The sequence below is a fragment of the Antedon mediterranea genome, chromosome 6 (genome assembly GCF_964355755.1).
Source record: "Antedon mediterranea chromosome 6, ecAntMedi1.1, whole genome shotgun sequence".
Classification (NCBI taxonomy): domain Eukaryota; kingdom Metazoa; phylum Echinodermata; class Crinoidea; order Comatulida; family Antedonidae; genus Antedon; species Antedon mediterranea.
Genome location: NC_092675.1, coordinates 21,945,654 through 21,964,807, shown reverse-complemented (window position 1 = coordinate 21,964,807; position 19,154 = coordinate 21,945,654). Strand labels below are relative to the sequence as shown.

The 19,154-nt window shown below is 30.1% G+C and overlaps 1 protein-coding gene across 11 annotated transcripts in view; it reads right to left on the bottom strand.

The window, feature by feature from the left end:
• LOC140051102 (uncharacterized) overlaps window positions 1-19,154 on the bottom strand; it is a 55,451-nt gene that overhangs the window by 17,835 nt on the left and 18,462 nt on the right. For 9 of the 11 annotated variants that reach the window (XM_072096200.1, XM_072096207.1, XM_072096206.1 and 6 more), the window contains exon 3: window positions 770-901. In XM_072096200.1, coding sequence (XP_071952301.1) covers window positions 770-869 — 100 coding nt within the window. In that variant the 5' untranslated portion in view covers window positions 870-901. Of the gene's footprint in view, window positions 1-769; window positions 902-5,689; window positions 5,722-12,189; window positions 12,256-19,154 lie in introns of those variants that run through there. The other 2 variants (XM_072096205.1, XM_072096204.1) reach the window with 2 other exon arrangements.

Genomic DNA, 19,154 nt, shown 5'->3' with positions numbered 1-19,154 from the left:
TCTTCAATATCATATTAGATTTCTGTAATTGTTCTGGCTTAATCGGGGCAATTAGTATGCATTAAAAGAAGACAGTGTTGCACTAAATTTATTTCTATAAATGTCTCGTTGAATTTTATAATACAGTAAAATGGTCGAGGTCGTTCACTCTGGAGCATATTTTGTTGTATTGCAGCTGTTTATTTCACATGTGTTTCAGTCTAAATTGAAAACAGAACCGTTTAGTCCAGAAAATAAAATCAGTCACAAGTGAACAAGTTCTGTGTAATCACATTTCTATACAATGCCTAATTAAATTATACTATATTTAAGAACGATGTGAGAATATGCACTTCCCCTTTGAACAGCTTTCACTTCGTGTCAAGCGAGTTAAGATGTGAAATGGGGTAAGACAGTGTAGCACTAGTAGAAGACAATATAATATAAATAATTGTAGGTCATCTGATATTAGGCAAATTCTCAATTGATTTTTATAGTTTTATTTATTTATTATTTTATTTTTTATGTACAACAATTAAAAGGTACAGATGTTCCGGATTTAAAATTTCTATTGTTTATTATAAATCTAAATCTATGCAAAATTGATAATGACCCTACTTATTTTATATCCTTTTTTAAAATAGTGGTGCAACATATATTGTTTTTAATAAAAGATATTAAATTCATAAAAATTCATGTACATTTGAGGGATTTTTCCTAGGAATCATTTTACCAGGATTAATAATAATAAATTCATTACTAAAGGTAGAAAAATAAGATGGAATCATACCAGTTTCTACTGAATTTTCTCTACTGCGACGTTTTTTAAGAGCTATTTCTAATTCTGAGTGAACTGCTTTCTGCAGTGGTTGTTGCTGTAAAGTAGACATGATTCAGATTGGCTGAGACGTCCAAATTTACTCTGAAAAATTAAAACATCAAAAATGTTAACAAATGCCTTGATCACAAAACTTTATGTTATACTGTATAAGCTATGTTTCCCCTAAAATGCAATGCAAGGATGTAAGCACATTGTAAGTATTGACCAATCACAATATGATGGATCACTTGAACTGTCGCTTCTGATTGGTCTACTTAATTGTGTTGCAACTACTGTAATTACTTATACTGTATTTTCATATTTTAAATTAATGCTAGCTAATGATTCGTTTAATGGAACAAACGACTATGCAAATATAACAAAACAGGGCCATGTGAATGCAGCTTCAACTAATAATACTTTATATTTGGACTGGTGGATACTTTCAAATATGAAATGAAAATCAATAGAAATTTTGATTGACAATTTAACTTGAAAGTGAAATTCATTTATACCCTATGGAATTAATGATTTGATTCTAGATACAGATATTTATTATTATCATTATTATCTAATTCTATGGAATTCTGCTTATTATAAAAATAAGAGCATCAGAGTACAGCCCATTAGAATATTACATTGGTATGAAATATCAATATAAATATAACTGTACCAATATTTTACCATAATATTAAATAAATTAAATCAAAATAAATTTATCATATTTGTGAACAATTTAATATGTTGGAAAACAATAGACACAATGCAACAATGTATTACATGGTCCTGATCAATATTATATTACAGTATATAATATTATTTAAAAAGCTTATCACGGATCATTACAATTCAATTGAAATATCACTACTGTGATTTGTGTTATAGGTTTGACAAATACCCCCCACCAGTTAAAATTTAGAATATAGAAACTGCAATAGTATAGAGGGTCTATTTGTCACCATTCACATTTGGCCGTCAGACCATTTTTTAAAGGTTCTATCATACAGTACTGTATATGCCAGAATAAGTTATTAAAAACATTAATGTACTGTATATGATTTTAATACTGTCCTATCATAAGTTGTAAAGTTGTAACTACTGTATATGCAAATCATGTAGACACTATGAATACTATTAGTGGTATATTTTTGTTTTAATAAATACTGACTTTTTGGTTAATACACCACTTGAATAAAGTCAGGGACTGCTGACTCTTGTAGTTAGAGTCATCTTATTTACTTTAGCAGTCCCTGACCAATTTATCTCTGTATATTTTATCTTATGGTTTGTTGGTCCATGGAGAAATAAGTTAACTTATTTCTCCATGGTTGGTCGAATAAATAAATGAAATAAAAGTACGAGTTGCTATGCATTGTATCACCAAAATGTAGTATGTTTTCCTATACCAAATATGGATACAGGCTCAATACCCCAGGGTGTCTGTAAAGTACTTGAACAAATATGATAATAATATTCAAGTCTATTCTACTGTAACATTTGAAAAATGCATGCTATTCAAGTTAGTGTAAATATCATAGGTGATGTTTAGATCATCTATGCTACTTATACTAACACATACAAACACACAAGTAACATAAATACTGTGTAAACATCTGATTGAACTTACACTAGTTCAGGAAACTTTCATTTTATATCAATTGCAACGTTTGAAGGAATAATATATTATAATATAATTATTTTCTCCAAAAGGTAAAAAACATATAGGATGACAAAAATGTACTGTATTACAACACACTGTACCAAAGTAGGAGGGCAGACAACTGAGGAAATAGTTTCCCTTTGATAGTACAACATATTTATAAGAACTTAAGATTAAAAAATGATTGTAGTTGCGGAAGAAATTTAAAGGGTCCAAACTTGAAAAGTGGTCTATGTTGCTTCATTAGCATTTTAATTGTTTTGACAACTGTGTATTATTGGATAATGGAGTTATATATGTTTGGTACACTGCAGCGGTACGAATAAATGAACAGTGCATTCTGAAAAATGATTGAAATACACAATCTTACTGTACTTGATACATACCCAGATCATGAATGGCATGGAATAGTAGAACACACAATTTATAAAGGACAATTTAAACAGACGAGCAATAATGGTAAATAATGAATCTGAAAACATCTTTCTTTTTTTTCTCATTGAAAACTACCAGCAGTAATACTAATAGTGGACCTACTGGACTTAAGAGGAATTATCATACAGGAATTAGAAACTACTCCATCTTTAACATTGGGAAAACATACAAAAAATACATATAGAAAGTACCATTTTGTTTTATACAGGTAAAAATACAAGATAAACCATAGTAATTCATACAGAAACATAATAATACACAACAACCTACAAAATTAATGGTTCGCTACTGGAAAAACTTGCGAAATCTATTGACAAATGTGTACATGAATCAATTTCAAAATAAACCTCACACTGAGTGGTAGAACTCTCATTATTAAATTATATTAATGACCAACTATAAAAAGCACACCTATCCTTACCAAGTACAAGAAACACTTATTTTTGTCAATGATATTTTCATACCATATACTTAATTTCATAACTAATACTTCTAAATATATAAAAACAAATATTTAAATAGTAACAATTTATAGCAACCTACCATTAACAAGTCATGCTGACTATATGCCTATAGTATAAACTGTGTGGGGGCCAGTGTTAACATGCTTCAATGACTCTATTATTATTCTTCAAGTTTAATATACGCCCAATGGCTTAACAACTCTAACAAAGAGCTTGAAAATTTCATTATTCTCAAACCTTATCGAATATTGAATGGAACAGTCCATTAATTATAGATCAAGTGAACCAAATCTCAGACGAACATCACACCCGTGATTAAATACATAATGGCGAAAGAACTAAAGATACGGTATAGCAATATTGGGTATACATTAATAATGATGATATCATCAAAAGTACTTGTAGTATCAATATTTTATTATTATGAAATTGCTTGAATATAATATTTATAACAAGTCCGGGTATACTGTACTTTGATTTATGTCAGTAGTTTGACACTTATAACAGATAAAAAATGACATTCAATGGTTTATTTCCATTGCCTCATCCTTCGGAAAAGACATTAAGCCACTGGGTCTACTACAGTACACATGTTGACAAAATGCGACCACTGCAGCTGAGGCTGTCATGGGTTTGAAGAATTTGAATTTTTCTCATTTTATAGTTAAATTGATATACATAATAAATATAACTTCCATATTTTGTATTTCATGAATTATGACAAATGATTATCAATACCCATATTACATCAACTATACAAATACAGTTAATAAGCCTACTGACTTTAAGTTGCGATTATTGTATGCAATGTTTCATTATAAGTATCTGACAGCCATATGGCACAAACTTAATTAAATATCAACAGTAAACTGAGTAGGCCTACTGATAAACCACAACATAAGGCAAAGGCAAACCATGGAGGTATATTTTTTATACCTCCATGGGCAAACAAAGCCGTGACTGAATACAGATGAGTTACATAAAAAATGTTGTTAGGTTGTCTGCACTCATGAATAAACAATGATCAACAAAAGTATAAAATATTATATCTGATATAATATTTTATACTTTGTTTTAAGATAGTATACTGTTATGGCTTAGAGTTACTACAGTACACCCATCATGCAAAGATTCTAGTTTGCTTTATCAATTTATTTCTACAGTAGCCTGAGGCATGAAAATTCATTCAAAGGAAAATTACTTTAAAATAACAATTTACTAGGTCTCAATGGATACAAAAAAAAAACAGAACAGCTACAAAAAAGGTCTAATTATGAATTAATTATATAATTTTTTTTTTAATTATCTATTTGGATAATAATGATATTAAATAGTATTTGATGCATTTACTCTGTATTAACCATTTGCAAAATGGTCTTAAAAAAAAAAGAAATGTCTGTTTTAAAATAACTTGATCATTCAAAATATTTTAGGATGATTTTTGTCTAAGTTCATATATTTACCATGGACAAATAAGTTGTACTGTATATGCCTACACCAATCAAGGTTTTATATTGGTCATGTCATTATCTGTATAAAGGTGTTAATTAATTAAACAATAAGATGCCTTAAGCAGCTAGGGTGGAGTCATTGCTGATTAATCCTATATGTATGATTCACTACGGCAGGAACTTCTGAAACATATTTTTAGTGAAATTGGGAGACAAAAAGAATCTCTATTATAATAATGATTTTATAAAAATTCAATAAAAAAAAGACAGTGGCTTTTTACTATTAAAATTTTACAGAAATGGACACAAATTTATCACGGAAAAAGGGTGCTATATCGAGATAATACAATATTGTTGTCATCTCATAAAGGGTATAATAAGTATGCAGTTATTATATCATGATATAAACTCGTATTACTTCCAAGGTACTCAATCAATTTATAAAAGATTGGGAATGTGTAAAGGGGTAATTGTTGGAATTTACCATGTAAATAAAGAAACAATTAAAATGAAAAAAATTGCTAATTAATAACGTAAAATAACCTAATATGGAAGTTTGATTGAAACTGAATAATAATATTAGTTAGGCAAATCTTCTCCATGAATATACAGTGATGATCGATGATAACAAATCAAGTGAACTAAGCTGTATGTAAACAGCAAGGGGCTATGGAATGCCATTCAGGAATGCACTCATCTACAGGCCTACAAATTAATGTACTCCAGCAAAAAAAACCCACTCTACCTCTCAGGGTTATGTTTAATTTTAATCTTTAGCTGGCATCACTAGGCTCTGACTTTAATAGTATTAGTAATTTTGTAACATGTCAAAGAAAAACATCGTCAAATTGATATAAACAATTAAAATTAATTAGATTACCTTATTTAATTCTTCCATGGCCACTTTGTCCAAAAACAAACACAGTTCTTATTATTTAATCCACATACAAGTAAACTGAAAAAAGGTGTCTTTTTCCAAGTTGAAATAAAAACCTCTAAGACACAATAAGATGAATGGACTCGTACTAGATAGCTAGTCTTCAGACTTTTACACAAGTTGAAATAAAGAGTGCTGAGACGATTAGTTAGATGAATTCATAGTAGATGGCCAAAAAAAAAATCCTTATACAAAGTTATGTAAGAGTAAGACTTTCTCAAATAGAAATAAACAGTTCTGAAAGAAGATCTTGAATACTATGTTACTATAACCCTTTAGGCTATAGGTCTACTGTCAAGAGAGACAAAACGAATGAACATAGATGGTGAAAGTACAGTACCAAGTTGCCAAGTTGCTGATTTTTCTGGAGTAAAACGTCAGCATCACTATGGACTGGTATGACCTCTTGTCCTAGCAACCATCATTTCTCACTGGGCCAGAAACATGATAGCAATCTCCAGGGTATGGTAACAGCGCAGTAGGCCACCTACTGTAACATACACAACAATCATTACCATACACAACATGCTGATTTGCTAATCAAATGCTTTCCTGCTCATACCATTTATGTAGGCTTGTATGTAGGCCTGATTTTATTTAAATATTTGTAAAAACTCTTTGAAAACATACAAAATCATAACATTACTTTAAGCTATTGACATTAATGCCTGACAAGCTAAGCGGGAGCTCCATTCCAAGGGTCTTGGATCTTGGAAGATCTTACAATTGTTGGTTAAAAATGTTTATGTATATGTTTTATTTTATATACAGCAAATTAAAATTGCAATATTTTATCCTTGTTTTTCCTGTAAACAAGAGAAATATATGGTTAGTTTCAGAATTAAAATGATCCCAATTCGATAAACATTTTTTAGAGCATTAGTTTATAATGGTACAATAAACCACATAATATTTATTGGTTATTAAAGTTTACTAGCAATGACAAAAACTAGGGCAGGCCATATTCAGCTAGTTTAACTGTTACTTTTTTTGTAGGCACAAAGAGATAAATATGAATTTTAGATTTAGAATACAAATATTTCAGTCACGTAACCCTGACTGAATGTATTGTTTGTAAAATGTTCTCTCAATCAGAAAATTAATTGGTTTAAAAAAATCCAATTGTAAAGCATGTAGGCCCCTATTGACAATAACAATTAGTAATTTCATCAGATTTTTAAGCTTCTTTTTAAAAATAGCTGGGACCTCATTTGATTCAAAAGCTAAAACGATAGGCATTATAAGAAATAATTATTTGTAGACTATCACGTAAATATATGTAAATATGGTAGTAGGTATGTAGTAAAAGTTATTAGAGAAAATAAATAGTTCATTTGAATATCAAACACACATATTGAAAAACTTGCTACCAGTATGAGGGTCCCAAATGATCAGCAACTCATTAAATATGGTTACAGTGGCGGATCTAGGGGGGGTGAATAGGGTGGCTAGCCACCCCCCTTAATTCTCAAAAAAAAAAAAAAAAGATGCAACCTAATCGCGATTGACCGTCGCTAGACGTGGATTAATCTTTTAATTAAGAAGAGTAGGCCTAGCTAGGCCCTACTAGAGCTAGGGTTAGCATTAATAGTTGTGTGTAAATAGGCCTACACAGTGAAAGAGCTAAGAGTTCAATTACTATTATGAATTCAAGAGTTTAAAAAGAAAACACGATTTACAATCTTCGGAAAATACCCACTTTCAAAACACACGCACTCCTAAAACTACCAGCGTCACGTTGTCAAGCTCGCTCCTCGTTTTAATGCTGACGTCATCACTCTCCAAAATACACCATTTTCCATTGCAGTTAATTTCCGCCGCCCTGGTGGTCCGTGTGTGCACAAGCGTTAGCGTGGTATATTTACACCCCTGAGTGGAGTGTAATATCGGGAACTTTTTTCTCGCGCATGAAAGTTTTTTGTATAATATTATGGTATGCAGTATAAACGATAAAAATAAACGAGAAACATGGTGTTCTTTTATTATTTTATAGGCATAAAATAAACATGAAATGTCTTTTATGTACACGGCGGGACGGCCGAAAAAAGTATGTGGCGTATTTGGCGTTTTTTTATTTGTGTTATAGACACGGCGATTACTGCGATCATTGTATACCAAATTACATTGAGTTATTCACCCGGCTGTAGGGTATATATCTCTGAGGTTAACAGACCACCAAAACACGGTACACACAACACATGCATTCTCTATCGAGGCATTTTCGGAGTACTGCATTACCAAATGTTCATTTTGTTTGAAGGTTTTTCGATCAAAGTTTATTATTAGTTCGTCGAAAAAGATCCGTACAGTATTTAGGAAGGATGTATTTAAATTTACATTATGTAATATTTGTTATTAAGTGTGATGGAAACAGTTTCTCTAGCCTATTAAACAGTGTGTAAGCATCTATTTTTTCGAAAAATTTCGGAGCCTCGGCCTCGGGAGGGGGACACCCCCTCCCAAACCCTCCCCCGCTCGGTGCTACGCACCTCGTTTGCCACGTTCGTGGCCACCCCCCCTCGTCAGATCCTAGATCCGCCACTGCGTTAAAATAAATAAAAATAAAATAAATGTCTTTTCTAAAATCTTAGATAACACTATTGCTTCAAATTAAATCAAGCTAAAACTTTTCCAGGTATAATTTACATTCCTATGCAATCTAATTGAATAAATGAAAACACTAAACCGTTTGTATAATACACAAAGCATGTAGTTATTAAAATATCACTTGTAAGAATGCAGTCAACCAGGTATATTAACCATCTAATCAAGTTATCTACGCTTTTGTCATCACTTTTCAATATTTTGAATTTTTGTGTTAAGAGATAATTAGGAAAATTAATAGTCACAACACATGCAATTAGGAGGACATTTTTTAAAGCATATTTTAAGGACTCTCAGTCACTGACATAACTTGCTAAATACAATCAAATTGAAATGGAGAAGAATGTTTGTATAAGGACAAACTGAGAAATATAACCTGTATATTACACTTTATATCACTTTATTATTAGCGGTACAGCAGTGGCACTGTAACTAAATAGCCAAATTGCTGCAAGTTTGAGGCCCTTCTTCTTGTCCATGTAAATTGTAGGTGGTGGTAGAATAAGTCTGTACAATAATGACTTTAAAATAGAGGTCCAGTAATGACTTGTGTGCATTTTAAAGAACACAGCACATCTTTGAAAAGAGTATGGGGTTCAAATTCAGCCATTGCTGACGTTACAGCTGTTATTAGGGGGCCTGCATCCACCCCATGCTAGCTTTGTTTGGGCTGCAAAACAGATATTTACAAACCACCAAGAACCAAATCACAGCTGCAGTAGGCAAATGTTTCATGTAAAATAAATACACTACCTGAATTAAATCTTTCAGAAATGGTCGCAACTAAATCAACTTAGGTACTGTTTTTTTTAAGTTCGTCAACTATGACTTTTTTGAATGAATGAATTCAATTACGTTGTTATCTCAGTTTCACACATCAAGTCAAGCTGGTCATGCTTGTTTACAAGCCAGATGACCAATCAAAAACAAGGGAAGTTGTCAAATGATAATGGTCAATTGATTCATATAAAAGTGGACATTGTACTTGATTAATAACTTTGTCAATCTGACATACTGTAGGTGTTTTAGATTTTATAGACAGCTTATCATGATGACCTCAGCAATATGCAATTTAGTGAACAAGAATATGAAACTGAATTTTAAATGATGGAATGAGCTTGATGCTATGCTACGGCTACCTTGGTTCAAATCCATCCAATTTTTTTCATAACAACTCGTCTCTCTCAAAAACTTGTTATATGACTTTGTGCATTCATTCATTGTATTCATTTTTGTTTTCAGAATGGAGTCACCTTTATATCGGGATGGTAAAAAAAATTTACTTTTCATAGTCCTTGGCAATTTGATAAAATCAGAATAATGTTATCTCTACTGAACAGAATCTCACATTTTAACAGTTGCTATCTTATGCAACTTCATTCTAAAAAATGGTATAATGGCATGTATCTGCATGTAAAGTTTTGATTATGACAATTTTTTATCTTTTTCATTCATACATTTATTTATTTCATAACTACCATTGGTCAGTTTCCAGTGTTCTGTTTAAGGGTATTTATCTTTCATAAGATACTTTATAAGAATTAACCAAAACTAATTATTTGAGCTGTATATAATGCGCTTACAAAAAAATAACTGTTCTTTATTTTACGCATAATTAATAACACTGTCGGTTTAGGCTCGACAGGAAACTCAACAGGTCTCACACGCTTGCTTTCTTTTCTTTATAACATATTGTTCAGCATAATAATTAGTATATTTTTAAATATTCTTATGATTCACAATTTAACTGGAAGCTCACGAAAGGTGGCAATATATAGATTCATTTCAGCTACATTTAAGTGCCTAGATTAGCTTACCAAGAGACGATCCATTACATTTACAAATATAGTAGTGTACTTAAATTTTTATTGTACGCAGATTTTTATTGTATGCATGTTCATGCTAGACATGGGATAAACAATTTAATGTCCCATCCGAAGGTTGAGACAATGGGAGTAAATAGCCTTTTTCCTAGATAAATAGATAAGATAAACAATAAGGTCTTGGCAAAGACAGGCCTCAAATCCATGTTTCCCACATACCAGTACAATTCATTACAACTGAATAGATATAATCAAATATATTCCTATCAATTTGCCATATTTGTGTATACTATAGGAATTCTCCTATTTCTATATACAGCCTCATTGTAAGTCATTCTTGACTCTTCCAGTGGACAATGACCACAGCAAATTTACATGCAATGAATAACGACCAAAGTAGAATCCACAGTCTTTATACAGGATGTGTTCCAAAACTAAACTCTATTGATAAACTTAAGGGTGTAGATTAGAATAATCCAATCCAATTAAATAGGATTTTGTACTACCTGAAATCTGAACCCCACAGCATATAATAAGCACGTAGTGATGTAAAAAGTGGTTGTATTGCATGCTTTATTTATCAGCCAATCAAAGGGCTTAATCGCAGGAAATTTACATTTTAGGACATAAAGGTGGATGAATGCCAAATAAGTATATTTCTGAATACATGAATCACAATTTAACGTATAAAACTATTTAAAAAATAAATTATTTATATAATTATTTTATGACATTCACATTGCATTAATTAAGAACTTATTGCTATAGAAGTAAACTATTATTAATTGTTAATTAAAAACAGGAAAAAGGAAAGTATATAAAGAATTTAAATAAATTGTTATGACCATTTTATATATTATTAAATTATTATGATATTCATCTAAATAAGGTAAGAAATATACAAGATTTGATGAATCATTTAGCGATAGTGATATATGAATATTATTATTCTTCCCACACAGTATTATATCACATTAGATATCAAAAGCAAGAGATAATCTTTTGAAGATAGTAGGATTAGAGAAGTCAAGGTACTATTCACTAATATGCCACTGTTCAGTCATTATAATATACCAATATAATAACAATTAATCATCCAAAACCACTTCAAAAAACCTCAACCACTTATATATTATTGCTTGTACAAAACTATACACCTAAAACCACAAATCAAATGAATTACCATATATGCATAGTTTTGGTTTTGAAGGTAACCTATCAAATATTTGTATTGACACTTTTTTTGTGTTGTAACACATTTTTAACAAGATGAACACCACAAACCCTTATCACATGTCATCACTAAATCCCATAAATTATCAGCAAGTTAGTGATAAATCACTTTTATGAAATATGTGGATACAGATGTAGTAAATTTATATTTATTAGCAGTAGTTTTAAACCATTTTTTGGTAATAGAAATGGGTCCTTAATCCTTGATCTTAAAAAATGGTTTAGCACAACTCCCCATTTCTGTTTTTCATGGAGCAATTTTGACCTGCAATACAACCGTGGACTCAATTTTACTTCAACTGCCAACCGGTTTTGAGGAAAAAGCCGTTTTTTTATTATTTTTAAATAGAAACAATTTTTATAACTATGGAAAATTTGTATTTAAGCTTTGGTCTCCTCATCCACACAATTGGGTATATTTTTAAACTGTTCATGTAGTATTATGGGATGTTGAACATGAGCAAGAACCGATCACAATTGCATAGTATAGTAGGTACAGAGTAATACACAAATTTAATACCTTAACAACTTCCGTTTATGTGAAGCTGTCGAATAATTTTCTCATTCATTAAAAACAAACATACAAAAACAGATGGATTGTAGAATCATCATAAAGGAAACTACGCTATTAATATCTTGGTACACTATTAAATATATGCCTTACGAATCACCACAAAGCATCACCATTAACTGCATAAAATTGAAAAGTGCAAGCTTTTAAAAGATCCAATGAAATAAATATAGGGCCGTTAAAATCATAATATGCCTATGTACTATACTTACAAAAACGTTTTCTGCAATGAATTTTCTGACCTTACTTAGAAAATTCTGGAGAGCATCTTTCAATTGTTTTTCCCCAAGAGAGGCGAAGGTATTGTACAATCAGATGACTAAACCGATATGACAACGTAGGCTTAGCCACCAGCTGAACAAAGATCACATTCAATCACCCAATATGCATGAAAACAGGAAGGTAAAATAATTAACTCGGAAAAACACAAGAAAACAAGAAATTTTCCAGACTTGAATCACATAGAAAATAAACAGGACAAAGAGAAATACAAAGCCAAAGACGCCATTGTCTTATGATAATATTGATTTCCTTGAAAAATTATATAAGATGTGGTAATTTTTGGAAATTGTCAAATATTATGCAAATACACTTCGTTCATTCATTCACACTTAACTAAGTTTAATTAACAAAGTACCACATTTTGCATCAAATGTAACACCACATGTACAGGTATACAGTATCTCTACTACTCCTTGACATATCTACATTATATTACTGTGCAACTTCATAATGTTAAAAGTCCACCAATAAATTTTGTGACTTTTTATTTATACAAAAATTTGAATGTATTACTCTGTAAGAATGTTTAGACTTTCCTATGTTTGTCATTGTCACGTACATCCTGTGCAAAGAAAACTTTGAAAGTGATTCATTAGAACAACAATTATATTAGTATTAAGAAATATAATCCCAATCAAAATGAAAAATATACTCAATCATAGCACTTGCTATGCATGCTAGGTACATAAATTAACAAGGCAATGGGAAAATTGTCTTTGGGAAATTAAATGATACAGTCAATTTAGTTGATTCAGACACCGGCTATATGGGCCACGGTTTTCAGTTTTGATAAGAATCTTCAGAATACAAAGTTAAACACAATTAGTCATTTCTATGTACATTCAGAAACTATATATGCTTCTTCAAATTATGGAAATTATGGTTATTACCCCTAAAAATTGTTATAACAAATGAAGAAAGTTATAAACTCTGGTCTCCATCTTTAGCAGTCTCTGACATCCTTCCTTTAAATTTATATTATTGTAATCTACAGTATGAACAATAATAGAGTGTTTTTAACAATTTTATTTTTTGCCAACATAAGAATTCTTTTAAAAAAATTCTTAAATCAGAATTGCACATTTGTATTTAGAAATACTTCATAATGAATATTTATTATCAATTTTTGTAATATATATTCATTTCGTAATTTCTAAGCATACAACGTCAACAAAGAAAAACATCTTGTCAAAATTAAATGTTAATAATCATAATATATAAAATACAAACTAAACTAAATTGTAGCTATAATATAGTAATGTATAATATTGAAATGTGAACAAAATTTAGACTAAACTCGAAATTCATATATCTTTGAAACTGTGATTTTACTTGTAAGATCACATGTACTATCAATTTCATGCTACTTTAATGTATAGTGTTACTAATTTGTATGCTTAGTAAATGTCCTATTACCTTTCTTAGTAAGTGCATAGTAGGCTCTAATTATATTGAGTAAACCATCATTGATTAACGTACATGCACTTGGATAGTCATGCAACTAATATCAAAGATCAACGTTGCAAACTACAAACATGCTTGTATTATTTATTATTCTGGCATAGTTCACATTAGATGTATTATCACTGTTGACATGTGTATTAGAAAAACCATTTATATAGTATTAGTTAGAGCTCACAAATAAATTTTCCAAGAAGGCATTTTTTTATTTCTATATAATGATACTCTATTTCTAACATCAGGCATAAAGGTTTTGTTTTCATGCAAATAAAAAAAAAGAATTTTGTTTTTACAATTAAACTATAAAATGTTGACTAAGATTCATTCCAGGCTCAACTTTGTTCTTATAATAAATTTTTATCTTGAGTTGATAATTTCCTTATATAGTTAACTGCTTGAAAACAACTTACATTTATTCCATCATACCTCTTCCTCTGTACAGAAAAAAAACAATCCTATAAAAACATTTGTTCTAATAGCTGATAACAAACTAAACTGACCTACAGACTACCAGGCAGTTGTATTTGTGGTCAAGCTTTTCTTTAATAAATCCACTACAGGAAAGGTGTTAGTAGCTATTTGATAGCATCCTCCTAATTAAGAACTGAAAACTAAATGACACTCGAGAGAACACAGGATACCTTAAACCAACAAACACAACAAAGCACTATACCTATGTTGTTGTTATTCTTAGCTTATTGGTGTGAAAGAACCAGAAATGATATCCCTGGAATGATTACACTGCCTTCAGCTACAGCATCTGATTAAACAGACTTTTTCACATTTTATTCCCATATTATGTTACAGAATTCAAACATTATGCACATAAAATTTACAAATTCTCTCTCGACTCAGTTATTATTTGTTTTCCACAATGCCTACCTTTTTTGTTGTACCCTATTAGAGTACACTTTTAGAGCCTACAAATTGTCTCCTAAATAGGGGTTGACCATGTGTTGAAACAGAACTTTCCCCTTACTTGTTTCACAGAAACATGTCTCCTGAATAGGGATCTCTAAAAGCTGGGTGTTTCTATTGTATATCACAATATGGTAAATAGATTTTTCTATGAAACTGTTAATGTGACAGATTGAAACTATTTGGATACAAATAATGATTTATGAAACAGCAATGTATAAACAGATAGTAATTGAAGTATGCAATAAATTATACCGACACATTGTGGGAAAACCTCAATCAACCAGTGAAGCAATGATTGAAATCTGTATTATTTATTAATAGAACATTTGAGTTGTATTGATTACATTTTTAAGGGTCACAAAACATAGCACTTGTGTTGTCACATATCACAAATCAATATCAAAATATATATATATATAATCAATAATGTCATGTATGATTATTACTGAAGTAGGTAATAGGGATGTTTTGATTGAATGATGCGACAGTAAGAAAAATTATACATAAAATCTTTGAAATTGCACAGATTTGAGGAAACATCAATGAAATATATAAGTAAAATAATAATAATAATATATGTAAATTATAGTAAGAACTTAAAAATTAAATTGCACAAAAACATGTTGCAGAATAAAATTATAGGTTGCTAATTTAAATTGACTTAACATGACAAATAGAGTTACGAATATGAATTGATATAAAAAACATACCTTGACAAAATATAAATCCCAGTAAAATAAACAAATATGCTGAAATCTAAACAGAAAATTCCAATAGTCAAGATAAAATATACACAGTCACTGCATTGAGTTTAGTTATCAAACTGATCATTTACAGACTAATTATGTGCGGAATAATATCGGATATCAAAATGAAATGATTAAAATAAAAATAGGTTGAGGATATGGCCTTCAGGTATATCTATTAATACATAATCAAAATATTCATAAGTATATTGATATCATTCCTATTTATTGTTAGTGTGTTGTTCATAATGACGTTGTTTATAATATGGTTATTATTCTAAGCCTCAGGAGCTTTGAAAATAATCAAGAAATTTAAAATTAAATGCAATATATATGGCACACTTCTTAAGACTATACTTTAATAAAAGATATATTTTTCCCATTATGATTTACATTGAAATGATGCCATATTTGGTTATAAGCAGCATAAAAAAGCCGTCCATATTATATATTGCATGCTGCGGTTCCGACTCAATGACATTTATTAACTTAGTGGAAAATAATAAAATACTTCCTTTCTATGGACAAGCCTAATTATGGTGGGAACCACATGGCTCTTCATATGACAAAAAATGGTATACTTGCTCATATGCAGGGCAAAATGGAAATCAAAGCATTTACTTAATATAGATTGATGCTCTGGTGGCCACACCCTTCATTCGTCTACTTATATACAAAGTACTGTACAGTTAAACTAGCAAGAAAAAAAACTAGCAAGGAAACTAAACAACCATAATTAATGTGGGAGCCTACTATACTACTAAGTACTATAGTATTTCCTCAAAAGATGCCATATTTGGTCATAAGCAGCCAAAAATAAAACCAAAGCATTCATTCTTGCATATTATTGTTCTTCCTAATGGCATCCATATATAATGCTTTTAATTTCATGGGAAACCATAATTTTGTAGGAACCTAACTGCTCTTTCTTGAAGATGCACAGCCATATTTGGTTTTAATATACGAATAACAAAAACAAAGCCAAGCATTCATGCTTGCATTTTTATTTTATTTCTAGATCATCCAACAACCACCATTAACTGGATTAATACATATAAAGAAAATATAATACATGTAGATATACAACATCAAAACAACACTTGAGTAATATAAAAAATAACAGATACTTTTTTATAAAAACAATACAGTATGCCTGGTACATGGAATCAGAAAAAAATAAATAAGTTAATGCTCTAAGTTTGGTAATACTACTTGCTTTTCATGGACAACCATAATTAGTGTGAAAACCTGATGTTCGGTCATAAAAAGGGCAAAATTACATTATTACACAAAATCATCTCATTTACTAACAACAGATGGAAATTTGTTTAATAATTTAATAAAATCTGATAGAATTACTTAAGCATGGATGACTCATTAAATAAAAGATATATAACTGGCACCTGTGTCATGTGAGACATGTACAAATAATAATGTCATTGTTAGGACAGGTGATGATAATTGGTTGCATTATGAGCATATCTAGAAAACTAAATTGAATCAATTTATTTGTTAAGTTGCACTACATTTGGATTTTATTTTGCCTTATTTGTGTTTTTACTTTACTTTCTGAGATCACTACAAAATCAGACAAATAATTGAGACACCCCAGTTTTACTTTAACAACGCATCTTTGAGAAAACTCGCAGTATTAATTGAAATAGTCAATATTGTGCGAACTTTTTAAACATTCTTTTAATTATAAAGGACCTACATATTTTAACTCGTTAGACGTTTTTATTAGAAATTACAATACCTTTTTAAATTTTAAAAGTAAATTAAAGAATTTTATGCTTAATAATGACACTTTTTAAATTTTTATCTTCCTCACCTTTTACTGTTTTGCATTTCTATTTACATTTTTATATTTATTCTTTATTCAATTTTAACTATTTTAATATATTTTTACTTGTGATTTTTTATGTTGTATTGTTGAGGGCCCCTTAAAATCAGCTTCCGCTGGCTGGGTCACCCTCTTGAAACAAGAAATAAATAATATCGCAATTGTTAGCCAAAATTAATGTGTTACTACTTCTTCTTGTTCTCTGTTACTACACAAGCAGACACAGGCACAATGTTTAGCCTGCTTTTTCTTAAAAATTAAATTTGAATCAGAAAGGGTTGGTTTGTCATACAGTAGATATGCATATACAAATATTTTAAAATAAAAACTTCCATGTAACAGGCCCCTGATATGAAAGTATCTATCTTTTCAATTTTTTGAATAGTACCTTATAAGCTAAATAATTAATGTGTATTTCAATGATTTCTTAAAATGCACTAATTTCAAAATAGTCCCATGACAAACCACTGATAATATATTCCAAATAAAACGATATTTGGTTAATGTTATACAGTATATCAAAGTTTAAAAAGTGATCACTAGCTGGGAAAAGTTTTTGACAACTGAAAAATGTAATTTAACAACAACTCACCTAATAGTGATAATGTACAAACTAGATTAAAATTGGGAACAAACATTGAACAGATACATTACTTGATGATGATACTAGTACGCCACAACATAAAATATTCCCAAGGTCACAATCAACCATATTTCAAGGTATATGGTATACCAGTACAGTACCAAATATAAAACTACAAACACAAACTGATATGTGGATATAGTACAGATATACTTCGTTCTGAAAGACATACAGATACATGTAGATACAGTTTTTCTTATGATGATGCAAAGCAAATTATATTATTTTATACATTACATGTAGAAAGAGACTGAGAAGTGACCTTGTATTAATTTAGCAACACAAGAGGATAGTTACATGCAGGAAATGTTTGTGCACGAACTGTCAATTAAATGTTGTTATATAAGTGGATACATGTGAATGTAATCTATATTTTAATCATTTTTTCATAAGTCCTAATAATCTGATCTGGAGATTTAGACACAAGTCTACAAAGAGCGAGGGCAGCACATTGATGAAATGAGACCATGCTAACTGTGGTAGGGCTAATTTGGGTTGGGTATTTCATAAGGCGGAAAGTGACTATGCAGCTCAAAAGTCATTCTGTGAATGTGCCTATGCTTCTAAGCATGCACAGAATGACTTTTCGTCAGTCCGCGTGGGGCCTAATCTGAATTTCCTCAGTTTCCAGTTAAGCTTGAGGACCAGAATAAATACAATTAACATTTAAACAATAGGTGCATAGTCTAGTTTAAAGTCGGTCTGTTAAAAACTGTATATATTGATTAACTTTTGAACAATCAGTTATAGAAGTAATAGTGCAAATATTCTAGTAATTTCATTATATTACTGGCTCCAGTATTAATTATTTTTACACAATTAAAAATATTTCCCCTTTCTGCAACACACATGACTATCTGCAGATATGTTTTAGTATATAACAGGTGAATTTAACTAAAATTGTTATTCCATCATTTAGGTGAACTGTTCCTATTAAAATGTACTGTATATACAATACAAAGTAAATAATTAATAGCTCAATGAAATTTAATAGCTAAAGTATAAAATGCAAAGAGTACGGGTTGCTTTAATATTTGAAGATTAACACAACTGCTTCTATGAAGGAATGTCAGAAAAAATGTTCACTCAACAAAATTTCTTGTTTGTTAGCAGAAGAAACAGGTCAAGACTAAATGTAAATGAATTAATGTTGTATCATTCTTATGTTAAACCATTCATGAATATGTACGGTTTAATGTAAAGAATTATATACAGAGTTATTATAACAACCAGATGAAAACATTTTCGAAGATGAATTCATGTTGGTTTTATTGAGCATTT